Source organism: Cordyceps javanica, chromosome 5, assembly GCF_051103115.1.
Source record: "Cordyceps javanica chromosome 5, complete sequence".
Classification (NCBI taxonomy): Eukaryota; Fungi; Ascomycota; class Sordariomycetes; order Hypocreales; family Cordycipitaceae; genus Cordyceps; species Cordyceps javanica.
In genome coordinates, this window is record NC_139299.1 from 2,588,783 (window position 1) to 2,615,121 (window position 26,339).

The 26,339-nt window shown below is 55.2% G+C and overlaps 11 protein-coding genes across 11 annotated transcripts; 7 read left to right on the forward strand and 4 right to left on the reverse strand.

Annotated features, from left to right (window-relative positions):
- Positions 1-75: 75 nt before the first annotated feature.
- On the forward strand, positions 76-1,523 carry V2A60_008020 (uncharacterized protein; the record flags this gene model as incomplete). Its single annotated transcript, XM_083259297.1, has 2 exons — positions 76-744; positions 822-1,523. 2 exons carry the CDS (start codon positions 76-78, stop codon positions 1,521-1,523), a joined length of 1,371 nt encoding a protein of 456 aa, XP_083115423.1.
- A 933-nt stretch (positions 1,524-2,456) lies between these two features.
- Positions 2,457-4,591, forward strand: V2A60_008021 (uncharacterized protein; the record flags this gene model as incomplete). Its single annotated transcript, XM_083259298.1, has 2 exons — positions 2,457-2,630; positions 2,771-4,591. The coding sequence occupies 2 exons, from the start codon at positions 2,457-2,459 to the stop codon at positions 4,589-4,591; spliced, it is 1,995 nt and encodes a 664-aa protein (XP_083115424.1).
- A 734-nt stretch (positions 4,592-5,325) lies between these two features.
- On the forward strand, positions 5,326-7,256 carry V2A60_008022 (chaperonin-containing T-complex subunit CCT7; the record flags this gene model as incomplete). The annotated part of the gene is made up of 4 exons (XM_083259299.1): positions 5,326-5,371; positions 5,509-5,675; positions 5,747-6,068; positions 6,121-7,256. 4 exons carry the CDS (start codon positions 5,326-5,328, stop codon positions 7,254-7,256), a joined length of 1,671 nt encoding a protein of 556 aa, XP_083115425.1.
- A 309-nt stretch (positions 7,257-7,565) lies between these two features.
- On the reverse strand, positions 7,566-9,728 carry V2A60_008023 (uncharacterized protein; the record flags this gene model as incomplete). Its single annotated transcript, XM_083259300.1, has 1 exon — positions 7,566-9,728. One exon carries the CDS (start codon positions 9,726-9,728, stop codon positions 7,566-7,568), a length of 2,163 nt encoding a protein of 720 aa, XP_083115426.1.
- Positions 9,729-10,578: 850 nt separating this feature from the next.
- V2A60_008024 (mitochondrial 37S ribosomal protein uS2m) lies at positions 10,579-12,098 on the reverse strand (the record flags this gene model as incomplete). Its single annotated transcript, XM_083259301.1, has 3 exons — positions 10,579-11,014; positions 11,075-12,005; positions 12,068-12,098. 3 exons carry the CDS (start codon positions 12,096-12,098, stop codon positions 10,579-10,581), a joined length of 1,398 nt encoding a protein of 465 aa, XP_083115427.1.
- Positions 12,099-14,437: 2,339 nt separating this feature from the next.
- Positions 14,438-16,835, forward strand: V2A60_008025 (C2H2-type zinc finger protein; the record flags this gene model as incomplete). The annotated part of the gene is made up of 4 exons (XM_083259302.1): positions 14,438-14,650; positions 14,682-14,776; positions 14,839-15,179; positions 15,232-16,835. The coding sequence occupies 4 exons, from the start codon at positions 14,438-14,440 to the stop codon at positions 16,833-16,835; spliced, it is 2,253 nt and encodes a 750-aa protein (XP_083115428.1).
- Positions 16,836-17,692: 857 nt separating this feature from the next.
- V2A60_008026 (chaperonin-containing T-complex subunit CCT6 domain-containing protein) lies at positions 17,693-19,655 on the forward strand (the record flags this gene model as incomplete). The annotated part of the gene is made up of 6 exons (XM_083259303.1): positions 17,693-17,734; positions 17,805-17,899; positions 17,956-17,977; positions 18,060-18,296; positions 18,356-19,355; positions 19,411-19,655. The coding sequence occupies 6 exons, from the start codon at positions 17,693-17,695 to the stop codon at positions 19,653-19,655; spliced, it is 1,641 nt and encodes a 546-aa protein (XP_083115429.1).
- Positions 19,656-19,903: 248 nt separating this feature from the next.
- On the forward strand, positions 19,904-21,242 carry V2A60_008027 (small subunit rRNA maturation protein TSR4; the record flags this gene model as incomplete). Its single annotated transcript, XM_083259304.1, has 2 exons — positions 19,904-20,020; positions 20,100-21,242. The coding sequence occupies 2 exons, from the start codon at positions 19,904-19,906 to the stop codon at positions 21,240-21,242; spliced, it is 1,260 nt and encodes a 419-aa protein (XP_083115430.1).
- Positions 21,243-21,596: 354 nt separating this feature from the next.
- V2A60_008028 (armadillo-type protein) lies at positions 21,597-22,531 on the reverse strand (the record flags this gene model as incomplete). Its single annotated transcript, XM_083259305.1, has 2 exons — positions 21,597-22,131; positions 22,368-22,531. 2 exons carry the CDS (start codon positions 22,529-22,531, stop codon positions 21,597-21,599), a joined length of 699 nt encoding a protein of 232 aa, XP_083115431.1.
- Positions 22,532-22,902: 371 nt separating this feature from the next.
- On the forward strand, positions 22,903-25,546 carry V2A60_008029 (ATP-dependent DNA ligase; the record flags this gene model as incomplete). The annotated part of the gene is made up of 3 exons (XM_083259306.1): positions 22,903-23,529; positions 23,579-23,913; positions 23,989-25,546. The coding sequence occupies 3 exons, from the start codon at positions 22,903-22,905 to the stop codon at positions 25,544-25,546; spliced, it is 2,520 nt and encodes an 839-aa protein (XP_083115432.1).
- Positions 25,547-25,639: 93 nt separating this feature from the next.
- Positions 25,640-25,899, reverse strand: V2A60_008030 (uncharacterized protein; the record flags this gene model as incomplete). The annotated part of the gene is made up of 3 exons (XM_083259307.1): positions 25,640-25,717; positions 25,769-25,846; positions 25,897-25,899. 3 exons carry the CDS (start codon positions 25,897-25,899, stop codon positions 25,640-25,642), a joined length of 159 nt encoding a protein of 52 aa, XP_083115433.1.
- Between the last annotated feature and the right edge of the window lie 440 nt (positions 25,900-26,339).

The window sequence follows — 26,339 nt, forward strand, 5'->3', positions numbered from 1 at the left end:
CCGTTTTTTTTTGACCCATCTCCATGACCTCTGTCGATAAGTAGAAATCCGCTCGTGGACGCAGACTTCTCATATATGACTGGATATGGTCTCTCGCGCACGCCTGGCGACGCGGAGGGCGACGCCCCGATCCGCCTGAGCCACCTGCCGGAGGAGCTCCTGCTGCGCATCGCCGACTTTGCGTACGGGCCGGACGTCGACCTGGACCAGGCCTACATCCTGGCCGACCGCCATGCCGTCTTCCACGCCCTGGTCCTCGTGGACCGGCGCTTCAACCGGATCGCGACCCCGCTCCTGTACAAGATCTTTGCGACGAGCGAGAACCCCTTCCGGGAGCGTCAGCGGATACGCAAGACGGCGCTGTTCCTGCGCGCGCTGCGTGAGAACGAGTCGCTCCGCGCGCACGTGCGGGGGCTGTGCCTGTACACCGCGGAGGGACGAGACAAATACCCGTCCCCGGACATGTTTGTCCGAGTCAAGGAGCTCGTGACGCTCGTTCCCAACACGGCCTTTCTCCACGTGAACGGAGGGTTCGACGACTTCCGGCGAGAGACGTTGGACGTTGTCAGCACGGCGATTGTCCATATGAAGCATCTACGGCATCTGAGCCTGAACAGGCAAGGCTACGGTCCTACCCTGGAAGATGTCGCCGAGGCATTCCGTCTGTCGTGGGGCATCAAACGGCTGTCTTTGAACGGTGTGACCGCAATGACGGGTGTCACCTCGCCAATTATACATGAAAAGGTATATGCTACTTTGGAAACTCTTCCCAGTCTGTCCCACCGGAGACGTGGACTTTCTTCGCTGACACCCGCCGGCAGGAGTATCGCACAGCGTCATTTACGCACCTCACGCTCAAGGACTACAGCGAGGACTGGGCGGCCACGGAGCAGTTCCTGAGCTGGCCCGCGACGCTGCGCAGCTTCGAGTTTGGCAACTTCCGCAACAACCGCAACGACATGGACCTGGCCATGTTTGGCGGCGCGCTGTTCCAGCACCGGGACACGCTGACGGTGCTGGACCTCGGCTTCCTGCGGCGGCGCAACACGGACAGCCAGATGATTGACCTGTCGCAGTTCTCCGCCCTGCGCGAGCTCACGCTGTCCCGGTGGTCGTTCAACAACACGAACCTGGCCTTCTCGGGCGAGACGGGGCGCAAGCTCCTCGCGCCCCGGCTCCGCCGCTTCACCTGGTCCTTTGGCATCGGCTTCATGGAGTCGGAGCGGCTGTCCGACATGGGGCCTAACGAGGAGGCCTGGCTCCGCGACTTTGGCACCTACGCCGCTACCCGGCACACCGACGACGGCGGCGGAGGAGGCGGCAGCAGCCTGCGCACCGTGTACGTGCGGTACCTGCCGATCCGCGTCCTGGGCGAGCAGGGCAGCGCCGAGTACCCCTGGGACAGGCTGCGGCGCGTGGCGGACGACCTGGCGATGCGCGGCATCGAGCTGCTGTACAGCGACCCGAAGTGGTCGAGGGAAGACTGGCAAGAGTGCGTGAGGGTGTGGGAGGACTGGACTTGACGAGGGCAACGGCTGATAGCGTGGCGTTTTATGGGCTCTTTTGCGTTGTCTGCTTATATTACAGAGATTTTACAGAGATATCAACCGTCTTCAAATTCGGGGTTGTTTTTTTTTTCTGTTTTTTTTCTCGCTGCTTGAGAATTGAATCAAATAATGGATAATGATCATAATTATATCACAGGATTTTATATGTCCAAGGATCGCGTGGTGATTACACGACCAGGGAGGCGCCGCGTAAGCCATGTTGTCAACATGACAATGGTGGAGAGTCGACCGGCGATTGCCATTGTCAGATTGAGGGAAAATTATTTTTATTGATTTACCTTCTTCTTCTTTTCTTTGTCTCTTCAATCTTTAATCTTTTTTCTTTTTTTAACCGACAGCGATGTAGGGTCCATCGGAGCTTATTGATTACTTAACCTACTGGTCCGCAAACTGTTTTCATGTGCCCGGGCTGGCCACGTTGTCAGGGGGATTGGCCCGCGAGACGTGATCCAGGACCCTAATTACAGCGGGCCTTTAGCGGCTTGTGACCGCTGCGAACGCCCTGTAAATAATGCTCGCAAACCGTTCCCGAAGGTGCCCGCTGTTAGTGCCGCGGGCGGCGTGCCTGCCATTTCGCTACCATTTGTAAACAAAAGGGCACGAGCTTCCCGGACTGGAAGAGTCTCCTCAACCTCATCTCCAACACGGCCCACCGCCCTTGCTGCTGCTCTGCCCAGCGTTCTTGTCTTCCGCACCCCTCGAACGGCCCCGTCTGTGCAGGTTTTGAAACCTTTGACCTTCCCGCGCGCGCACTCCAAAGGCAATCCATTCCCGCCTGACCACACCCGTTCACGCACACCCCCCGCTACGGAACGGCCGAGTCCTCCCTTCTTTGTGTGTGTTTATAATACCGCCGTCCCGCAGCAAGCTCTCCTCCTTTTGCCCACCATGTCCGGCAACACGATGAGAGGGACGCCCACCCGCAACCAAGGCAGGGGCAACATCCCTTTTGCCAGCAGTCCTGCTGCCTCTGGCATTCCTCGGCCGGCCACCGAGCCACAGCCCTCCGAGGCTGGCTCGTCGGTCAGCGCCAGCCGCCAGAAGCAGAGCAAGCGTGATGAGGTGTGTAGCTCGGCAAGAATATTCCCCAGGCAGGCCTGCTTCAGTCTGGGCTTCCAATGCCCTTGGCCTACCAGCTGCAGCTGCCAAGTAGATCCGATCATGCAAGAAACGAGGTGGCTAACTCCAATTCGCATCTCCAGGCCATCCGCCGAAAGATGGAGAACGACCTCTCCAAGAAGAAACACCTGACGGGCCGCGCTCGACACTCCCGCAAGGCACCTCCTGGCACGGTCATGGCCCTCAAGCCCAGCCAGGCCCTCCAGATCAAGCCCGGCACGACCGTCTCAGAGGCTGCCCAGCTCATGGCCGCCAAGCGGGAGGACTGCGTTCTGGTGACCGACGATGACGACCGCATTGCTGGCATCTTTACCGCCAAGGATCTGGCTTTCCGTGTGGTTGGTGCCGGCCAAAAGTCGAGCAACGTCACGATTGCCGAGATCATGACCAAGAACCCTCTCTGTGCCCGAACCGACACCAGTGCCACCGATGCTCTCGATTTGATGGTCCGCAAGGGATTCCGCCACTTGCCCGTCATGGACGAGAACCAGGACATCTCTGGTGTCCTCGATATTACAAAGTGCTTCTACGATGCCATGGAGAAGCTTGAGCGCGCCTACTCGTCGTCGAGAAAGCTTTACGATGCACTCGAGGGTGTTCACTCTGAACTGGGTACTAACCAGCCCCAGCAAATCATCCAGTACGTCGAGGCTCTGCGTAGCAAGATGTCCGGCCCAACTCTGGAGACGGTTCTCAACGGGATTCCTCCCACAACTGTCAGCGTAAGGACGTCTGTCAAGGAGGCTGCCGCGCTCATGAAGGAGAACCACACCACCGCCGTCCTCGTTCAGGATCAGGGCGCCATCACCGGAATCTTCACCAGCAAGGACGTTGTTCTTCGCGTTATTGCTCCCGGTTTGGACCCGGCCAACTGCAGCGTCGTGCGTGTTATGACGCCCCACCCCGACTTTGCGCCGATGGACATGACGATCCAGGCTGCTCTCCGCAAGATGCATGATGGCCACTACCTCAACCTCCCGGTCATGAACGAGGGTGGCGAGATTGTCGGCATGGTCGACGTCCTCAAACTGACCTACGCCACGCTGGAGCAGATCAACTCCATGTCTACAGGCGACGGGGAGGGCCCTGCTTGGAACAAATTCTGGTTGTCCATTGACAACGAGACCGAGTCCATGGTCTCTGGCGACGGCAGCCAGCACCACACAAACCTTGGATCGCGCATGATGACACCTGATGTTGGCCGTGATCGCCTGGGAGACAGCGTTGCCCCCGGGGATTCGGCCTCCCACGTCGGGTCGCACCACGATCTTGAACTCCCACCCGCCGATCTTCCTTTTCCTTTCAAGTTCAAGGCGCCATCGAACCGCGTCCATCGCCTGCAGGTGGTGGCCTCGCAGGGCATTGAGGTCTTTGTTGGTGCTGTCGCCTCCAAGCTTGGCAACGAGGTGGAGTCTATTGGTGGCGTGCCGACGGCTGAGGATGGTAAGCTGGGCAACTCTGGCTTTGCTGTGAGCTACATGGATGATGAGGGCGACACAGTTTCCATCACAACGGACAATGACCTGCTCGAAGCTATCTTACTAGCGCGTCAAGGCCACCGCGACAAGGTTGAGCTTTTCGTTCACGACCCCGAGAAGCCGCCTGTTGCTCCGGTCGCTCCTGTTGAGACACCCGTCGTCGCCACTCCTCCAACTACATCAACTGCTCCTGTTGTCCGTGAGAGACGCCGGGCGTACGATGCCGAAGATGAGGAGGAAGATGACGACGACGACGAGGATGGACGCGCGCCAGCGCGGCGATCGCGTCGGACGCGTAATGCGGCTCCGACGCAGGAGCAGCTCATCGCGGGCGTCCCCAACGATCTGCTGCTTCCCGGTGCTATTGTGACGCTAGCCGTTGTCATTGTTGGCGTCTTTACCATTGCGAGAGCTACGAGTCGTTGAAGAGGTGTATCTGTATGGGAGCGACATGTTGTACAAGTCATCGGGTGTTTTGTTTAGAATATTCACTATGTAATATGAATGAGCCTTGTTTATGACCACAAAAATATCTTTGACTTGAAGACCAAGTGGAGGAAAGAGGATATAGTATTAAGCGTAAAGATCTCTTCTTCCACTGGGGAAAGACCTCATCTATATACAGGTCTCTGACCCAGTCACTGACACAAAGGATGGGATACCAACACAAAGGATGAAAGACTGTCCTGTGATTCACCTCAAAGGTAGGCCTGAGTCAACCAACACTTTGCCGCTGTAAACTGGAATAAGTGTTGGCGTAGGAAGTGGGTTGGCACAATCGGCCATAGAGGCATTACAGAGCCGTGGCAGCGCGTGTGTTGTCAAACTTGTATTCCATCATAAGCAATAAAGCCCTTGAATTTCACTCCATATCGCCATTGACTTTATCGAGTTATGTGTACGTTTTTCTCAAATTGTGAGCGGTTGTTGCTTGGTGGTGGTGTTGATGCCCCTGGAGGATTAAACCAGAAGGACCCATGGTCCGTGCACGGCGATGCGAAAAGGCGGCAGCAGCAATTTTTTGGAGCTTCCTAAGAGCTTCGACAGCCCCGCGGTGACGACCCTCCGACAACCGCCTCCCCTGGAATCTCGAGAAAATCGCATCAGCACCTCCATTTTCGGCATCTTGGACACGGCGTCTCTCGCACAACACCGCCATCATGTCTTTCGGAGGGCAGACTCCCACCATTATCGTCCTCAAGGAGGGTGAGTCGCTACCCCACCGCCCGGCTTCCACACACAAAACGACCACACAATCTAGGCAGCGCCGCTTTGCCCGCGAGAATATCGCCATGTGCCCTCGCGCGACCGTCCTCTGGCTAACTCGCGAATTCTCTCTCCAGGCACCGATACCTCGCAGGGCAAGGGACAGATCATCTCCAACATCAATGCCTGCCTCGCCGTGCAATCCACGATAAAGTCGACACTGGGTCCCTACGGTGGCGATCTGCTCATGGTCGACGAGTCTGGCAAGCAGACCATCACCAACGATGGCGCTACCGTCATGAAGGTTGGTGGCGAGATTTCTCTACTTGGCCTGCAACGTTGCGGCTTCCCAACACGACTCTAACCTCTTGACAGCTTCTCGACATTGTTCACCCCGCCGCCCGCATCCTTGTCGACATTGCACGATCGCAAGACGCCGAGGTTGGTGATGGCACGACCTCGGTCGTCGTCTTCGCGGGCGAGATCCTCAAGGAGGTCAAGGAGCACGTGGAACAGGGCGTCAGTTCACAGATCATCATCAAGGGTCTGCGGAGAGCCTCCAAGCTGGCCGTCAACAAAATCAAGGAGATTGCTATCCCCACCGACGATGCCAACCAGCGCGATACCCTCTATAAGCTTGCTGCCACCGCCATGACTAGCAAGCTGATCAAGCGCAATACCGAATTCTTCACAAAGAGTAGGCCCCCGCATTTCTGCCCTCGCAAGCCACCCTGCTAACGTAACCCAAGTGGTTGTCGATGCCGTTCTCTCCCTCGACCAAGACGATCTCAACCACAAGTTGATCGGTATCAAGAAGATTACTGGCGGCTCGCTCACCGAATCCCGCTTTGTCAATGGTGTTGCTTTCAAAAAGACCTTCTCGTACGCCGGTTTCGAGCAGCAGCCGAAAGCTTTCAAGAAGCCCAAGATTGTCTGCCTGAACGTTGAGCTCGAGCTCAAGGCCGAAAAAGACAATGCCGAAGTCCGTGTGGAGCAGGTCTCTGACTATCAGGCAATTGTCGATGCCGAGTGGCAAATCATCTACAAGAAGCTCGAGGCAATCTCTGCCACCGGCGCCAAGGTTGTCCTTTCCAAGGCTCCTATTGGCGATCTCGCTACCCAGTACTTTGCCGACCGCGACGTCTTCTGTGCTGGTCGTGTCACTTCTGAGGATATGGAGCGTGTTGTCCAGGCCACCGGCGCCGTTGTCCAGTCTACCTGCTCCGACATCTTGCCTGAGCACCTCGGTACCTGCGGCATCTTTGAGGAGCGCCAGATTGGTAACGAGAGGTTCAACTTCTTCGAGGACTGCCCCGAGGCTAAGACTTGCACGTTGGTGCTGCGTGGTGGTGCTGAACAGTTTATTGCCGAAGTCGAGCGTTCGCTGCACGATGCTATTATGATTGTCAAGCGTGCCATCAAGAACCGCATGGTTGTTGGTGGCGGTGGTGCTGTAGAGATGGAGATCTCTGCCTACTTGCACCAGTACGCCGACAAGAACATCCAGCACAAGGAGCAGGCCATCATCAAGGCGTTCGCCAAGGCCCTGGAGGTGATCCCCCGCCAACTGTGCGACAACGCTGGCTTCGACGCGACCGACATCCTCAACAAGCTGCGTGTAGAGCACCGTAAGGGCGCAACCTGGGCAGGTGTCGACTTCCAGAACGAGGGAATCACCGACATGGTCGAGCGCTTCGTCTGGGAGCCTGCTCTGGTCAAGATCAACGCCATTCAGGCTGCCACCGAAGCGAGCTGCTTGATTCTCGGCGTCGACGAGACCATAAGAAATGAGGAAAGCGCGAAACCACAGGCCCCTGGCCAGTTGCCTCCTGGCGCGGCTCAGCGTGCTGTGCGAGGACGCGGACGCGGCATGCCCCGCAGGTAGATCGGAAGTCAAATGAAAAAATAAAAAGAACGGAAATAGGAGGACGGACATTTGAAAACGAAAACGGTTCATAAAAGCATCGTGAGACGTCTGGTTATGCGAGATACCTAGAGTACATAAGCTCTATAGAATTTATAGAGAACTAGCTTCCATATGGAAGATGTTAACACTACGCGAATGCATGCTGGTATTGGCCGTATGTACAGCGTATTCATGCTACTATATACCAGTGGTAGCGACTCTACCAGCCTTTGAGGGTATCATGTCGGAACTGCAAAGAAATCCCACCCAAGATTCTACTCTAAACCATCACGTCCATCCTCTCGTATCCTGTAATATTGAGTCGTCCAAGTCGTCCATGTCCGCATCGGCTTGCTCATCACCCACCACAGCCGCGGCGCCGCCCTCGTCAGCACCGTCGTTGCCGTGCTCCGCGCCGTCACCGCCACTGGGTCGCTGCATTTTGCCCAGGACACCGGCTCCAATGTCGCCGTGGTCTTCCCCCTGTTTATTACCATCATTCTCCTCCCCCACCTCCTCCACGTCCTCCTCCTCGTCGTCACCCGCGCCATGCTCAATCAGCATCTCCAGGTCGCGGTCCACGGCCGCACGGCGCTCGCTCTCCGCCGCGCCGCCGTCGTCCTCGGTCGCGTGCAGCAGCGCCTGGAAGTCGGCGTGCGGGTGGTAGCCGTCAAAGGTGTGGTGAGGGTGGTTCATGATTTGCGGGTCGATGGGCTGGTAGACGTCGTGGGGCGCGGCATGGCCGTTGGGGTCGTCGTCGTCGTCGTCAGCGTGATGATGATGATGGTGGTGAGGGGTGTGCAGGAAGGCCACAGCACCGCCGCCGCCGCCGCCGACGCCGTCGTGGAGAGTCGTTTGCGAGGGGCGCACAACGGAAATGTCGCTCGGGTTGGCGTACGGGCCGGGGACACCATCGTGGTGGTGGTGGTGGTGGCCTACAACGACGGCGCTTCCGCCGCCGCCGCCATGGTGAAGAAGCGGGTTGACAGTTGAGGGCGAGGACGGCAGCGTGCCGGACAGCAACGTGCTATTTGTGTGATGCATGCGCAGGCCGAGCACGCGATCGTTGTCGACGGTGGTGGTGCTTGTGGTGATGCTGGCGGCGAGAGACTGTATGTGGTGCGATGCCGATTCGGGCGCGCTTCGCGGTGGCGAGGAGAGCGTGCCTGCGAGCGAAGACGACCCCGCAGTGTTTTTGTCGGGCGAGGGGGAGCGGGAACGCTTGGCGCCGGCCAGAGGCGTCGTGGGTTTGGAAGCTGCGGCTCGCGTCGCCGCCTGTCCTGGCTGCATTGCCGTTGTCGCCGTGCCTGTCGCGCCGCCACCGCCGTTGGAACCGGCGCCGGGCGGCGCCTTGGCGAGCTCCTTGCACTCCTTGCAGAGGCGGATGACGTCGCTGACCGTCTCCTTGATCCTGCTCCAGTGATACTTTTCCGCAATGATGGCCGTCGTCTTGTTGATACCGCCGTGGTGCATGCTGTGCGTCTCGCGGGCAATGTCGTACTGCCGGGCCGGGTCCGACACGACCAGCTTGTCCTTGAGCATGAGCGTGTCGCCGTCGTCGAGCAGCTTGTAGTGGGTGGCCGCGGAGCGCAGGCGGCTCTTCTCGGCGCGGTCCGCGCCGTCCGGGTACCGCCCAAACTTGAGGTAGTAGCGGATCTTGTCGAAGCGCTCCTCGCTGACGAAGAGCATGCCGCCGACGCCGCCGCCGCCGCCGGTGCCATCCGCGTCGCCATCGGCACCGCCGTCCCCCGGCGCGCGCGGCGGCGGCAGGTCGCGGCCGTAGATGATGGCGTCGATGAGGCGGTCCGGGTGGCTGCGCAGGTTGCCGCAGCCCTTGACGCGGCCGATGCGCTTGAAGCCGAGGGCGTCCCAGATGCGGCAGGACGCGACGTTGGTCTCGTAGACGAGGTTGAAGACGCTGTACGTGTAGCCCAGGCGCGGCGCCCAGTCAATGTACGACTCGCCCATCAGCCGGCCGACGCCGCGGTTGCGCGAGGCGTCGGTGACGAGCAGGCCGCCGTTGCAGACGTGGCTGCTGCGGCCCGGGTAGTTGGGCTTGATGTAGAAGCTGCCGAGGCAGTCGCGCGCCCAGTCGTGGCTGTCCGGGATGCGGTCGGCGCTTGCGTAGTCGCCGAGCAGCATGACGGCGCCAAAGTTTTGGAACCAGTGCGCGGCGAAGCCGGCGGGCGTGAAGGGCTCCATCATCGGGTACGTGTCGCCGCCCTCGATCTCGCGGTTGATCTGCCCGCACAGGTACGTGATGAGGGACGCGGGCACCTGGTGCTGCGCCGACACGATGGGCAGGATCGTCGCCACCGTCTGCCGGTCCCGCAGCGTCACTCGGCGCGGCACAATGGTGATCGGCAACGGCGCCCCGGGGTCCGGGAACGGAGCCTGCCCGGAGACGCGGTAGATGGTGGGGCTGGCTGGGTCGTCAACGACGGCGGGCATGACTGCGGCGCAAGCCCAAAGAGGGCCCTGACTGATGTTTGTTTTTTATTAAATGCGTGATGTATATGAAGAGGATGATACACCGCTTCCACTCAGTCCATAGACTCTTGTCATCACTCTCCTGCTTCCCGGCGAGGTCCGGCCGTGTAAGTGACTTACACCAGGCTGTCGGCCCGTCAGCAAGTGGGCTTGCCGTGTTTGAGGCGGGCGAGCCGTCCGTCCACTGTAGAGAAAACACCCGCAGGCAAGGCGGCCACTGCGAGCGAGCGCAAAGTCTGACTGCAGCACGGACAGGGAGCCGCTGGGCAATCCTGCAGCGCACCTTGCTCTTCAGACGGCACTAACGAGGACCCTGGCAAAACCTGGTTTGAGAGGTGCGGTGGTGTTCTGAAATGTGCTTGCTCTGCTTGTCCTCTGGCTTCTTGGTAAGGGAACTTCGCAGGACCAGATTTTACGCAGGTATGCCGGCGTTTTCAGTGCGGCCCCGGAGATGGACCATTTATTTTCCGCTCGCCTTCCGCTCTAGGGTAGGGTATGAAGTATCAAAGCAACATGGACGAGGGAACATGACCGTAGCGAATGATGAGATGAGCCAGATCAACAAATAGATACATCTTGGGCAGTGGTCACATACGTATATCAATTCGACTACGATATCATGGTGGCTGTGTCCGGTTGATCCATCGAAAAGATACTCGTTGTAACCCAGTAGCAGATCGACCGAAACACGGTCTCATAGTATACACCCATTTAACTATACAGGCTTTACGTGCTGGATATTCTAATAATACACTTGTGCTTTTCTCACTCCAATCGCCCCCACATTGTTTGTACACCGGAGCGCCGAAGCTCATTTGCGAATCTCTGCAATATCCGCCTCGAGTGCTGAAGCATGGCCCTTAGCTGCGTCCAGGCTGGCCGAAATATCGCTGGCCATGGCCGCCAAGTCCACGACGGGTGTATCCGTCTTGGCAGCCTCTTGCACAGATGCCTCGGCCATCATATTGACCATGTCGGCTTCGCTGACTGACTTGGCCGCGCCGTCGTACTCAGTCTGCAGAATTTCGAGCTCCTCCTCAGTGAAGCCGACCAGGTTGGCTTGCATACGGCCCATGACCTCCTTGCGCTGGATTACGGCAGCCTTGATATCCTTCCTAATCTGGTTTGCCAGCGATGGAGGTGTCTCCCATGTCACCTTGCCATTCTTGGCATCGGCGAGACGACGCTTTTGGCCGCGTTGACCAGCACGGCCCAGCACACCACCGATGACGGCGGTAGATCGTAGACTGGTAGTAAGTTAGCTCAGTAATCCGATACAAGTGTCATGCACGCGGCAAGTGACATACCTGTCGTCATTGGCAGGAATCGTGTATGAGACCCATGTAGGGTTGGCATTGGTATCGATGATACCAATGGTGGGCACGCTTGCCAGACCGCATTCGTACAGCAGCGTGTAGTTCTCCATGGGGTTCAAGCACACGACTAGGTCCGGTACCAGAGGACGCGCGGTATTCTTATATCCGTCAAAGCCCTCAAGCTCAGCGTCTTTGCCGTTGACCACCTTGATACCCTTATTCTTGAGAATCACATCGCGGTTCGTAATGCTGCCCGGAATCCATTTCGTATACAAATGACACGCACCTGCCAGTTCGGCCGCGCGAGTCACGATTTCCATCTGGCCCGGTCGGTTGCCCACAAACAGAACCAGGCCGCCGCGGTACGATACATCCTCAACCACGCGGGCTGCGCGGCGCAGGTGCGCCGCCGTCGCCTCGAGCGAGATGATATGGATGCCCTGGCGTGTACCGTAAATGTAGCGCGCGTTGGACGGGTTCCAGAGCGACGTGTTGTGGCCCATGTGCGTCTGCGAGGCCATGAGCAGCTCCAGCGACACATCCTCGGGTGCCGGCGGGTTCGCAATCAGCTCCGACGGTACATAGCGGCGCTCGAGCTGTGTGCCTACCGACCGCGTCGCCCGCTGCACCCGCTCAAACTCGGCGTACTGCTTTTTGGGCGTGAGCGTCCGGTTGCCGAGCTTGTGCGTCTGCGTCCACTTCGCGCCGTGGTGCTCGTGGCCTGTGTTGGTGCTCAGGCTGATGGAAGCATTGTCGCGGCGCTGCTTCTTCTTGGACGCTGAGAAGAGCTTTGGCTGTGCTGGCTGCTCGGTCTGGGCCTCGGGCCACGCGTGTGCTGTTGCCGTTGCAGTCGGGGTCGAGGTTGTCGTAAGATGGCGTAGGAGTAGCGAGCGTGCGGCAGGGGCAGCCAATTGGCGGCGGCCTGGCAGCAGGAGTCAGTACGGTGGTGTCGGGTTGATGCCATTTATAAGGTTGGCCACTCACCATGCCGCACTGCAGCATTGCGTATCACCATTATCGTATAGCTGTGCTAAGAGGTTGCCTCCTAATTGCCCACGATGCGTTTGTCGACGGCCAAATTTTAGGCTCGCCCACAGACGACCAGCCGGACCCAGAATTTTCCGACCCGCTTGTCGTTGACACATCAAGCCAGATTCGTGAGGCCAGTGATGAGACTGAATTGACAACATCTATTACTTGGTTCGGCAATTGTAATGAATTACTACTGTAATGCCTGTATTTTCACATTGACCCGATGCAAAGCTACAATGGTAGAAGTGCGCTGAGCTAGACTCCATCTACGAACGACTTTGGGTCGAGTTTGCACTTCAGTAAACTAGGTCACTTGTCTGCAATTATTCGTCTACAATCAATGGCTGGGGTTTTTCTGCAATCAACCGTCCGCAATCATTCATTCGTCTACAGCTAGTCTTTTGCTTTCTGTCAATTACTCAGCAGGCAATCATGGTGCGTATGGTCAGACTTTTGTAATTCACTTCAAGCTTTGCAACTAGCTCCCGAGGAGCAATAGCAATGCACCACTTAATTATTTGCGACTAGCAAACATCCATATGCAAGAGCGAGAAGAAAAATAGCTACAAATTACTCCGTACAGAAAAGGACCCAGCATCCATGTCCGCCATCTGCGCCGCCTACCATGCGTCGCTGCGGTACTTTCCACTACTGCCTCGATCGTGGCTCTCCCTGGATAAACTCAATTTCCATCAATGACGGCTATTTCTTCCTTGGTGCTTTGATGGGCCACATATACTAACTATAGTTATCTGATATTAGGTCGCCGAGCGGTGTAGCACAAATGGTCATTGGTGTAAGCTGTGAACAAAGACATTTGTATTTAGCTATCACGGGCCAGACACAAACATGCCCACATAGCTTCCAGCTTTGAACTTGATTTCACGGGGCCAAAATTGCACCCTTTTGATGTTTCTTCTTTCAACGACCTTGCGCGCCTTGTTCTCGATCGTCACATGATCAATTGCAGAAGATAAACCGCAATAATCTAGCCGCCGGATATTGGTTACAGAAGGGTAATGCAGAGAGACAATCACAGAATAGAAATAAGCAAATGGACACGTCAGGTAATATCAACAAGGTTTGGCTGATGAATGCACGTGGTCATGCTGCTGGACCTCTCTACTTGTTGACAGCCCCAGGAGAGGTGGAATAATAGAATTCGCCCTATGTTGCCGCCAGACTCCTGCTTCTGGCGCAATATATGACGTCGGCTGACACTGCCCAATCCAATTGTAACTTTTTATTGGCCATTTATAGAATAGTCGAGACAGTCGCTTCCGCCCGTTTACAAATCCAGACAGGGAGTAAACAATCTAAGAAGCGCCCACATCTAGTTGCCCCTCCGAATCCATCATCCAATCGCTCACCAGTTCATTCGATTGCATCTCGCTCTTCTCGTGTGGAGCGTCGTTATTTCAAGTGTCTTTGATCATTGGGCGAGGGATGCTGATGGGTCGCGCTGTGGCTGATCCACCGCGATTGTGCGCCGCGCGCCGCGCAACATGATGCTTTCAGGAGAATGAATGATATTGCGCGCAGAAGACGATGAAAGGTTCCGTAGAAGAAATCAATGCACAGGCCAAGACTCCTGGCTACTAGAACTTTGCACCTCTCACCGCACGAGTCAAAGAAAGATAGGACTGTGGCAGTGAAAACTGCCAAGTATACTCCTGATGGCTGCATCGCCCTCATAGCAACGCCGTCTCCATTTTTAGGAGCCAAACTCCATCAGACAAAGACTCCGAGCCGTCTTAAACATAGTTTTTCCTGCCTTGTTTCACGCTGCCTCCCTCGGCGCTCGGGTGATGCGTTGGTGGCGCGACGGCACGACTTGCACTGAAGGGCCGTTGCCGTGGCGACCAAGTCAACAGGCCAGGACCAAGGCCCCCCCCGGTGGGATGTAATGCAAGCTCCCTCCGCCCTGGACTGTATATCCACCATCAGACCTCTACCTCTCTCATATCATACCTCTGATCTCTTCCTATCTGTTAAAGTAAAGTACATTTTCTTGTATTTTCTAATACAGAGTTGCAAAGAGCTACTACAAGGAAGCGCTTGACAAGCTTGGTATCTTGCCTGAAATAAGGCTCGCATCACTTATACACATATTCTTGCAAGTCGACCTCGACTGAGCAGAATTAAAACAATCTTTTAGCCCGGCGCTCTGTGCTTGCGCTGCGTGAGGTAAGGCGATGCTGATGGCATCAATCTCTGGGTCAATCTTGGATGCTGACTGCGGCCACAGTTTCGGACCTACAGGTTCCCATCAACGACAATATCAACCGACGACAATTTATTCCGGACTCCCTTGCGACCAATATGCTGTCCAATCCAACGACAAACCTTCACCCTAGGCAGAGGCAACACCGCCGCCAGAACTCGACACCCTCTGCCTTCGAAGGGGTGAAGGCCCAGAACCTGCCCACCAACATCAACAGACGACAAGCCGCGGCTCACCGCCGCGGTCTCAGCCTGGACACCCGACGCTTCCAGCAAATGACATCACCAACGACAGCACGGCAGGACAACATGGTAAGTATGAGTACTAACAACACAGGATTAGCCAACACATCGCAGCATCGAGTACTGCGAGAAGCGCAGCAGCAACGCACACAAGCACGCCCGGGCCCGCATCCCAGTCAGAATCCCTACCTCGCCGTGAGGCACGGTGATACTGAAAACTTTATGATTTCCCCCAACCATACCCCTCACAGCCAAAGGTTCAATGCATCATGCTTCGAGTCGAGCACCGCCCCATTTGACACTTATGGCGAGCAGCTCAACATGATGATGCAGAGAAACCAAGGGAACTATGGTAACAACTTGTCAAGCGCCAAGGATTTTGAACTCTTCAACGTCGAAAACGCTCAGTCCATGCCCCAATATGCCAATGTCCCAGAGAGCCCTAGCCAGGCCTGGATGGGGAACGAAGGCAATGCCACAATTCGTCGCTCAACACGCCGGATCAGCGACGGCATCATGGGCCGTGTTGCCATTTTTGAGAATATAAACGCCGAAGAGCCTCAAGGTCCTTCAACGCCCCCCAGCCAGAACGAAAATGGTGAGTGAACTTGTATCGACCGAGTTACCATGCATAACTCTAACTTGTGTAGCTTATTTACCGCCGACCCCTAGCGACACACCTCATGACCGGGCTGTAAAGCAGGAGGCCCGTCCCTCCAGGTTCTCCGAGGACTATGATGAGAGCATGGAAGAGACTCTGAAGCCAACACGTACTCGCAGTCAGCCTCGCGCCCAAGACGTATTCCAAGACATGCGCCAGCAAGCTCAGCAAGCCCAAGGGACCAGTGCGGTGCCCAGCCCTCCCCGATCCACACAGCTCCCCAACTCCAAGACCTTCAACGCCGTTCCCATGCAGACCCCTGACTTTATGAGCATGAACTCGTTCAAAAATGAGTTTATGAAAATGGAGACATTCGATAACCTGTCACGCGATGGAGACTTCCTCTCTGCCGATGAACTCTCGCAGCACACTACCCCGGAGACCACTCAGCAGATGAGCAGCTTTGCCAACGGATACGACAGCCAATCTGAATATCAAAATTATGAGGAAGCTGTCGCGGCGCACCGCGAGAAGCGTTCGATGCATCGCCGCACCGAATCAGTTGCCAGCATCGCCAGTGCCGCCAGCATTGCCAGCATCAACATTGAAGAGACCAAGACAGACACTGGGGTTACAACTGAAGAGATTGCCCAGTTCATTCAGAGCCCTGATACCAGCGATGGAAAATGGGTGTGCCTGTTTGAGGAGTGCGGCAAGGAATTTGGTCGCAAGGAGAACATCAAGTCGCACGTCCAGACCCATCTCAATGACCGCCAATACCAGTGCCCGACATGCAAGAAGTGCTTTGTGCGTCAGCATGATCTCAAGCGCCACGCCAAGATTCACACGGGTATCAAGCCTTACCCTTGCGAGTGTGGCAACAGCTTTGCTCGCCACGATGCTTTGACGAGACACCGCCAGCGCGGTATGTGCATCGGTGCTTTCGATGGTGTCGTGCGAAAAGTTGTCAAGCGTGGCCGTCCCAAGAAGAACCGACCTGATATGGAAGCGCGCCTGGAGAAGTCGGCGAGAACCAGAAGAAAGAACAACATGTCTATTAGCTCCATGTCTTCCTTCTCTGGCTACTCGGACAGCTCAGTCGCCAACTCCCCTGAGCCTGACTTTAACATGAGCGACGAGGTTTTGGACATGGGTCCCATCGACTCTACCATGCATGGCATGGCCGCCCTCTCCTCTGCCCCCATGCCCACCATGGTGAGCCGACGTGTAGTCGGCGTCGCGCCCTCTCCTTCTGTGGCCAGCGTCCACTCCTATGTTTCTCCCGATGCCATCATGGACAAGGAACCCGTGTCTCCTGCCAAGAGTACAGCTAGCCACTACAACACCCCTCCCCCGTTGACGCAGTCGTCATCACCACCACCAGCTGCTCTCTTTGGTATGGACCGCAACGACTCCATCGGCGCCGACGAGCTGTCTGGTATGCTCCCTGGTACCATGATCGGCTCAGCAGTAGCCAACAACTCCCTTCCAATGACTATTGGTCAGCAAGAAGAAGACATTATGCTGCAGTTTACCAATGACGACGGTCTCGTTCAGCTCGAACGGGACCCCAGCATGTTGATGATGAGCAAGTTCGACGAGGAGTTCAACATGTTTACGAACAATGATGAGCTCTTCTTTGGCAGTTCATGACGTCATTTGGCTGATTAGAATCGCCATTCTGTGTTTATTGTATGACTATTTTCTCGTGTCACATATGTCTTCTGTCTTCATACTTCTTCTTCCGTGTACGCCATGGTTTTTATGCAGTTACGTCAATAATTCGGGAGCAAAATTTGGGCCCACGTTAGAATGATGCTCCTCATGGCGAGACTTGGTTACTTTTGCCGACTTTTATGATTTTTTTTTATCGCACGGCAACATGCGACTGAAAATTTGACTTCTTGCTGAGTCTGGGGAGCAAGGATGGTGTTTGGCTTTGCTTTTGGGTTTTCTTTTTGTACAACTAGAAGGACGGAATGATTTTAATGAGTCTTTTTTTTTTGGTTTGAACGTTTGATGAAGGACGCACGGGTTTATGTTTTGAAAGAGGAGGCGTCATCGCAACGAGTGTGTCTCGGAAGTGATGATTGGATACAGTAGCAGCGGCTTCTTTCTTGCCTTTTCATCCTTTGCGATGTATTAGAAATATGAATCGACCTTTATCGAAAAAAAAAAGCGACCCTCTGATGGATATGGACAGTGTTGTGCTTGATAATTCTACATGTGATGTCTTTACCTGCGTGAAGCTTTACAAAGCAGGACCCCCCAAAGTTGACAAGGCAGGAGCGACCAGTTGAGCTTGCCTTGCCCCTTTGCCCACCAAAATTGCTGGCCCCACACCGCCCTCAGCGCTCCAGGCAGAAAAAAAGTGTACCTCCACCTACCTTTTGGTTGCCAGTCGCTTCCATCGACTTGTGTGCCCGCGATTCCCTTTACGAAACCTCACCACCTCGCTGCGGCCCCTTCCAGAGATACATCCAGCGAGCCCAGCACCGAATTCGATCAAAATGTCTGCTGCGCAGCTTCTCAACCCCAAGGCCGAGTCCCGCGTGCGTATTCCGTCCTACACACCGACCCCGACCGTCACATCCCGCATTTTAGGTCGCTAACTGCCAGCAGAGGAGGGGCGAAGCTTTGAAGGTCAACATCAGTGCGGGCGAGGGCCTCCAGGATGTCCTCCGGTCCAACCTGGGCCCTCTGGGCACAATCAAGATGTAGGTCGTGTGCTTCAGGAATTTAATTGTCAATTTGCTGACCGAGTCTGCTTCAGGCTTGTCGACGGTGCTGGCCAGGTATGAACAACACATGATCCCGCTTCTTTGGCGCGCCGCAACCACGAAAACGCCACTTTCTAACGACTATCGGAAACAACAGATCAAGCTCACAAAGGATGGCAACATTCTCCTCCGCGAAATGCAAATACAGAACCCGACCGCCGTCATGATTGCCAGAGCTGCCACTGCGCAGGACGATATTTGCGGCGACGGCACCACCTCTGTCGTTTTGCTCGTTGGTGAGCTGCTGAAGCAGGCCGACCGCTTCATCTCTGAGGGTCTGCACCCCCGTGTCATCACCGACGGCTTTGAAATCGCCAAGGTTGAGGCTCTCAAGGTAAATTAGGCTACGATCGCGCGTTTGACAAGGCAGCCCTGCTAATACCCCCCTGACAGTTCCTTGACGAGTTCAAGCTGCCCAAAGATATCGATAGAGAACTCTTGCTCAATGTCGCCCGCACATCGCTCTCCACGAAGCTCAACGCGACCCTGGGTGCGAAGCTCACACCCGACATCGTCGACGCTGTTCTTGCCATCTACGAAGAGGGTGTCAAACCTGACCTGCATATGGTCGAGATCATGAAGATGCAGCATCGCATGGCTGCTGATACCCAGCTGATCAAAGGTCTCGCCCTCGACCACGGTGCCCGACACCCCGACATGCCCAAGCGTCTGGAAAACTGCTACATCCTCACCCTTAACCTTAGTCTTGAATACGAAAAGACTGAAATCAACTCCAGCTTCTTCTACTCCAGCGCCGAGCAGCGCGACAAGCTCGTTGAGAGTGAGAGACGCTTTATCGATGCGAAGCTCAAGAAGATTGTCGAGTTGAAGAAGGAACTGTGCGGAAACGACGGCAAGAAGAACTTTGTCATCATCAACCAGAAGGGCATCGATCCCCTGTCGCTCGACGTACTGGCAAAGAATGGCATCCTCGCCCTGCGTCGCGCCAAGCGCCGCAATATGGAGCGTCTGCAGCTTGTTTGCGGCGGTGTTGCACAAAACAGTGTCGAAGATATTACTGAAGAGTGCCTCGGATGGGCTGGTCTCGTCTATGAACAGACTCTCGGAGAGGAGAAATACACCTTTGTTGAGGAGGTCAAGGACCCCAAGTCTGTTACCCTGCTCATCAAGGGGCCCAACCAGCACACCATCTCCCAGGTCAATGACGCTGTACGTGATGGTCTGCGCAGCGTATACAACACCATTGTCGACAAGAGCGTTGTTCCTGGTGCTGGTGCGTTCCAAGTTGCGTGCGCTTCTCACCTACGCAGTGACGCTTTCGAGAAGACGATCAAGGGCAAGGCCAAGTTTGGCGTGGAGGCTTTTGCCAACGCCCTGCTCATCATTCCCAAGACCCTCGCTGCCAATGCCGGCCATGACGTGCAAGATGCCAGTGAGTACTATTGATGCGAAAATTACGAAGAATTAAGCACTAACGACGTATATAGTTGCTGCCCTTCAAGACGGTGTCAACGATGGCGACGTTGTCGGTTTGAATCTGGAGACTGGTGAGCCTATGGACCCTGAGCTGGAGGGTGTTTTTGACTCGTTCCGCGTTCTCCGTAACTGCATGGCCTCCAGTGCAGGCATTGCCTCAAATTTGTTGTTGTGCGATGAGCTGCTCAAGGCCCGACAGATGAACAGACCAGCCGGTCCTGGCCCAGGCATGGATGGAGCTGATGATCACATGTAAGACAAAAAGAAAGAAAAGGAAAAGGGGTTAGATCTGCTTTAGAATAAAAGCTCTCTTTACATAGTGGATATACCAATTTTATCAGTTATAAACCTCGAATGTTGTTGTGACCGGCGCGCGACCTGGCTTGTTGTAGGGGTTGAGCTGTCCCGCGGTGGCGCGGCCCAAGATCAACCCTCACTAGAAAAAAAAATCTTGACCCCACCATCACCTAAAAGTACGGTTTACAGAAAAAGCAGCAACACGACATGGCTGATTACGATTCTGACTCCTCAGATGGCGAATTCGCCGAGACGAATGTTCTCTTGGGCTATGCATCGAAAGATGCCGACGAAGATACAATAAGCCGCATCGGTGGTCGTCCTGTAAGTTCTCCATGATGCTTCATCGCTACCCCTCCATCGCGCAACACACCTTTTGCTTACAGCTATTTGCTCGCTCTAGGAATGGCTGGACGCGGACAAGCCCCCCTCAGCGGCGCTCGCGCGGTGCAAAATCTGCAAAGATCTTATGGTGCTTCTGCTGCAGCTCAACGGCGAGCTTCCCGAACGGTTTCCCAACCACGACCGTCGTATATATGTCTTTGCCTGCAAGCGCGCGAGCTGTAGGCGTCGTGAGGGAAGCATCCGGGCGGTGCGCGGTGTGCGAGTGTGGGAGGACGACGGTTCCGCGGCAGCAGAAGCGGCAGAGAAGAGGAAGAAAAAGGAAGAGGATGCAAAGAAGGCAGAGAAGCCCAAAGAACCAGAACCGCCCAAGCCAAGGCTAGGCGATGCCCTCTTTGGAGGTGGACCATCAGCCTCGGCCGGTGCGAATCCATTCTCATCGAATGCGAACCCATTCAGCTCTTCGCCTGGCGGTGCCGCAGGCAGCAACCCATTCGGCGCAAACCCGTTCTCTTCCCAACCAGCAGCTGCGGCCGCGGCCACACCGACTGATACGACAACGACAGCGGAAAGAGACCTCCCCAAGACCTTTGCCGAGACCCTCTCCATAAACTCCCCCAAAACAGACGCCGTGCGGCCGTCGGCCATCGAGGCATGGCCCGCCGCGGCGCAGCAGCCCGCGCCGTACCCGACGCTGTACCTCGCCGACGCCGACTACGAGACGCTGGAGCCCGAGCCGGCCGACATGCCGCTGCCGGCCAACGCGCGGATCGAGGACGCGGACGCGCCCGAGACGACCTCGGCGGCCGACAAGGAGGCCTTTGAGAGCGCCATGGACACGACGTTCCAGAAGTTTGCGGACCGCCTCGCGCAGAACCCGGAGCAGGTGATCCGGTACGAGTTTGGCGGCGCGCCGCTGCTGTGCTCCAAGACGGACGCCGTCGGCCAGCTGCTGCTCGGGCGGGCGGCCATGCCGCGCTGCGGCGGCTGCGGCGGCCGGAGGACGTTTGAGGTGCAGCTGACGCCGCACGCCATCGCGGAGCTCGAGGCCGAGGACCTCAGCCTCGAGGGCATGGAATGGGGCACCATCATCGTGGGCGTGTGCGAGAACGACTGCGTGCCGGGCTACCTGGAGGACGAGGAGGCAGGCTACCTGGAGGAATGGGCAGGTGTACAGTGGGAAGAGGCGGGTGGTAAGAAGTAGAAAAAAAAAAGCAGTTACGATAGACACATATAGCAACTTGATATCACATGCATCACTATGGAGGGGAATGAAAATAATGCAGTACAAACATATACATGGCGGAAATGAATGATACATGAACGGTTCTGCAACTTTCAACTTTTTTTTCTCGGTGGATCGAATTCGCTGCCTTCAGGTAGAGAGTATAAGATCTATATGTAGCTTTCACTTTTTTTAAACCATAATATGTCCTGTTTATAACGCCATAGCTTGGACCCTTCCCCCACCCCATGAAATACGTCAAGTCCTTAAAGTCATCAAATATATGTCCCTTGTCTTTTTGATATTCCCAACGAGCAGCTCACGCTGCGCTCCTTATACAGTCTCCTCCCAGGTGCGTCGAATGACCCTTGAAAACTGCTCAATGTTGACATCCTCTCTAATCTCAGCCTTCTTGGCTTCGTTGTCTGGGTTGGCGGGCACCTTGATGTTGCCGTCGCCGTCGACCGACCAGCCGACAACCTCGGTGACGAACTTGTTGGTCTTGTCCTTATTGAGGCCAAGCCAGCCCTCGAGGTGCGAGATGTTGACCTCGCGGAAGGCCTGGGAGACGAGCGTGGCGATGCGCTGGCGGACCATGTCCTCGAAGCCGGCAATGTCGGCGATAAGGTCGGCGCACAGATCGTCGCCATCAAGGTCTGCCCAGAAGTCGGCGTACTGCGCGCCCTCGAGCTGGGCGTTGAGTGAGCGCAGCTTGGTCAGGGCTTCGTGGAGCTCGCCGGTGGCGGCGGCCGAGGGGTTGATGAGGTGCAGGGCGAGGGAGAACTGCGGCGAGGGAAATTGCGTCATGGCCTTGACGAGAATGTTGGTGACGACCTCATCCTTCATGCGGTCGGGGTTGAGCTGGTATCTGATACGCGCAGGTATTGCATTAGCAAGAGAACTGTGACTGTAATGTGAAGAGGCGGAGTTTGCAAGCAAGAGAGCGTGTATAATTTCAGACACCACTAAAGTTTACGTCAACCAAGACTGGGCTGATGACCCGTCATGATCAGGATAATAGGAAACGTTTACAAACGGTCATCATTTAACGCAGAGGGAAACGGAGAGGACGTGGAAGACGTGTTCCCGCGGAAATGCACTCACAATTTCAGCAGTGTGCGGTTGGCATTGCAGTCGGTATATTTCTGGTCGCACTGCTCCTGGAGGTAGCTCTCCAGAGTGCTGACGGCCTCGGGATTGTAGCGCTCGAGGCCGCTGATGATGTTGGAGACATACTCCGGTCTCTCGGGCGGATCTTCGCTATTCATGCTGGGCTGGTTCGGGATGGGAAAGGAGGGATGTCGACGGAGAGAAACCAGATGGTGGGGCTTTTGGGCGAGAAGAAATTCGTGGTGTGCACTTGTGGGCGGCCTGAATAGGTTTAGCGTTGGATTCCGGGGCTGGAGCTATCGCTCGGAATAGGTCACGTGCTTTGGTGTCTAACGATGTCATCGCCGGCGACCGTGTAATTGATCTTACCGCGAACCGTGATTGACTCGTGACTTTGGACGCAGCCGCATAATTTTGAGCGAATTGTGACCTGTATATGCTTGAAAGTATGTGAATTCACCAAAAGTGTTTCATAATCTTCTTACCTCGTCAACTCTACCAGCACCGGCAGGTTTGACTGGTCATGAACATGTCGAGCCCTGCAAAGAAGAGGAAACTTAATAATACTGCGAAAAATGAAAAACCACCGCCAAAAGGGTTAGAGTATTTCTTTTCTAAGCAGAAACAGAATGGAGGCGGCTCCTCTGCACCCCTACCTGGCTCCCAGCCTGATGCTGACGGCGCTCAGTTGACCGACGAGGAGCTGGCTCGCAAGCTGCAAGCTGAATGGGACAAAGAGGCGGGCACGGGGAATACAGAAGGGACTGATGAAGTTGAAAAACCAATCAATGATGGAAATTACGAGATTCCTGAGCCTGGGAACCTGACAGATCAACCCGGCACCCCCCAGCAAACCGCCCCCGTGACCATCAATAGCGGAAAGAAGACGCTTGCACTCCAATCTGCGGGGATGGAAGAGGATAAAATCATGGAAAATTTACCTCTTGATGAAGCGCCGCTTGCGTTTGAGCCATTCAAATACATTCATCGGCTCAAGGAACATTGGGCCAAAGACGGAGGCGATGCATCCTACGCTCTCCTCACGAGATGCTTTGTTCTTGTCAGTGGAACGGCGAGTCGCATCAAGATTGTCGACACATTGGTCAATTGTTTGCGTTTACTCATTGAAGCTGACCCCGAGAGTCTCCTACCGGCAGTATGAAACATAACCTCACTCATTTGCCGCAGTCGCTAATCCGCAGCAGGTTTGGCTGGCGACGAATTCGATCTCGCCGGCGTATATATCCATGGAGCTTGGGTTAGGCGGATCTGCCATTTCAAAGGCATTGAAGCAAGTCTGCGGCCTAGATAGCCGATCATTGAAGACCCTGTACGACAAGTACGGCGATGCGGGTGATGTTGCCTTTGAGGCAAAGAAGAAGCAAAGCTTCACTCTAAGGAAGCCCAAACCGCTATCCATTAAAGGGGTATATCAGTCTCTTGTCAAAATTTCTATCACGCAAGGCCAAGGCAGCAATGAGGTAAAGCAGCGTATCGTCGATCGCTTGCTGCAAGATGCACGTGGGGGCGAAGAGAGTCGGTTCATCGTACGAACACTTTGCCAACATCTTAGAATTGGTGCAGTCAAAACGACTATGCTAATTGCCCTATCCAGAGCGTTTCTCCTCTCGAAGTCTGGTGGAGCAGAGTACGAAACACAGAACATACCTGCACTTACGAAACTGAAGAAGGAGGAACTCGCCGATGTATGGGGCAAGGCCGAGGAAACAGTCAAAGCCTGTTTCGCGAAGCGTCCTAATTACAACGACCTGATTCCCAACCTTCTCGAGATTGGTGTGTGCGAAGAATTACTGATCCGGTGTGGGCTCGCCCTTCATATTCCACTCCGGCCCATGCTAGGGAGCATCACTAGAGACTTGTCCGAAATGCTCACGAAGTTGCAAGGCCGTGACTTTAGCTGTGAATACAAATATGATGGACAGCGAGCACAGGTACATTGCGACGAGACCGGCAAAGTCTCCATCTTCTCCCGACATCTAGAATTGATGACGGACAAGTATCCTGATCTGGTGGAGCTTGTACCCAAGATACGGGGAGATGGCGTTTCAAGTTTCATCATGGAGGGTGAGGTTGTTGCTGTGGATAGTGCCAGTGGCGAACTCAAAAACTTTCAGGCGCTCACAAACAGAGCTCGGAAAGATGTCGAGATTGGGAGCATTACTGTCCAAGTATGTCTTTTCTCGTTTGATTTGATGTATCTGAACGGGCAGTCGCTGCTCAACCGGTCGTTTCGCGAGAGGCGAGAGTTACTGCGGTCTCTGTTCACCGAGGTGCCTAATCGCTTCACGTGGGTCAAAAGTCTGGATGCCACGTCAGCTGAATCAGAGACAGTGTTGGACTTTTTCAAGCATGCAACGGAGAGCAAATGTGAGGGCATCATGGTAAAGATTTTGGATAATTTACCGGATGTAGCCTACCTTGGAGGCGAGGACGGCGAGATGAAAGAAGAAGAGCCGACACCGCAGACTCCGCGGTCGAAGATCAAAGCAAAAGGGAAGAAGCTGGAGGACGGAAATTTGAAAGAGCCGTCGAAGAAGAAATCGAGACGGAAGGCATTACTGGCAACCTATGAACCAGACAAGCGACTGGACTCTTGGCTGAAAGTCAAGAAGGACTATAGCTCGAGCTTTGACACTTTAGATCTGATACCCATTGCTGGATGGCACGGCCAGGGCCGCAAAGCCAAGTGGTGGTCACCGATTTTGCTAGCCGTGAGAAACGAAGAATCGGGGACATTGGAGGCTGTTTGCAAATGCATATCTGGGTTCACAGACGTGTTTTACAAAGCAAACAAGTCATTCTACGAAGATGGTTCGGGAACAGGAGAGCCAAAAAATACACGCACGCAAATGCCCAGCTTTATCGAATATTCTGGTCCAATGCCAGATGTCTGGTTTGAGCCGCAAGAAGTCTGGGAAATGGCATTTGCCGACATCACACTGAGCCCGACATATACTGCGGCGATTGGGCTCGTGAGCGAGGAGAGAGGGCTGAGTCTTCGATTCCCGCGATTTTTAAAGAAGCGAGATGATAAAAGCATAGAGGAAGCGAGCACGAATGAGTTTCTCGCGGGGCTGTGGCGCAAGCAAGAAGCCTCGGCAAGTACTGCGGGAAGAGGCAAGCCTGCGGAAGATGAAGGAGACGCTGAGTGAGCTATGTTTGATGATTTATGACGTTGAACATTCAGGTCTAGAGTAATTATAGTACATGTAATACATTATGACGGCTGACTATGTGTCGTATCTTCATTTGCCTGCGTTGAGTTTTTGGGCAATGAGACTGAAAATAGCCACGGATCCCATGAATAATACAGCGTTGTAGAACTAGAGAAGCATTAGTAAAGACGAACCCGGGTGCATTGCATGAATACTGACGGCTTTTCGTGAGATTTCACGCTCCTCGTCGTCGGTGCGAGACTCGATAAAGAGCCGTCTCAAGTTGGGAAAGTTGGCCTATCACGTGTTAGCATGACGGTGTAATCAATGAAATGCAATCAGCATACCATGACTCTTTATAAGGCAATCGAGCCTTCCAGAGGCTCAGCCAAACCGGTCGGCGAGTGTTTGGACCAAGTGTCACTCCCAAGCGTGACTAAGCCGTGATGGTGGGTAATAAATGATTACTGGCTGCCTGTTATTGGCTTGCCTGCTCCACCTTGCAGAGCCCAGTGTACGCAGTAGTATCACTGTATCAGCACCAGGTACCAGGTACTTATTAGGGGCTTCCACACAGCGCCACTTGCTGGAACAGGCTGGACGGCGAGCTGCTACCTGAACTTCAAGATCCAAGGTACACGTGTGCCCACGACTTGCGCGCAGCCAAACAGCAATCCATCTCTGCGCCGCAACTGACCGAGTCGCCAATTCGCCAGCCGGTGCGTTTTGCCTCGCTCCTCGACAGCGAACCTTTGACACGAGCAGCCCTCCTCCTCCCAACTCTCCACCA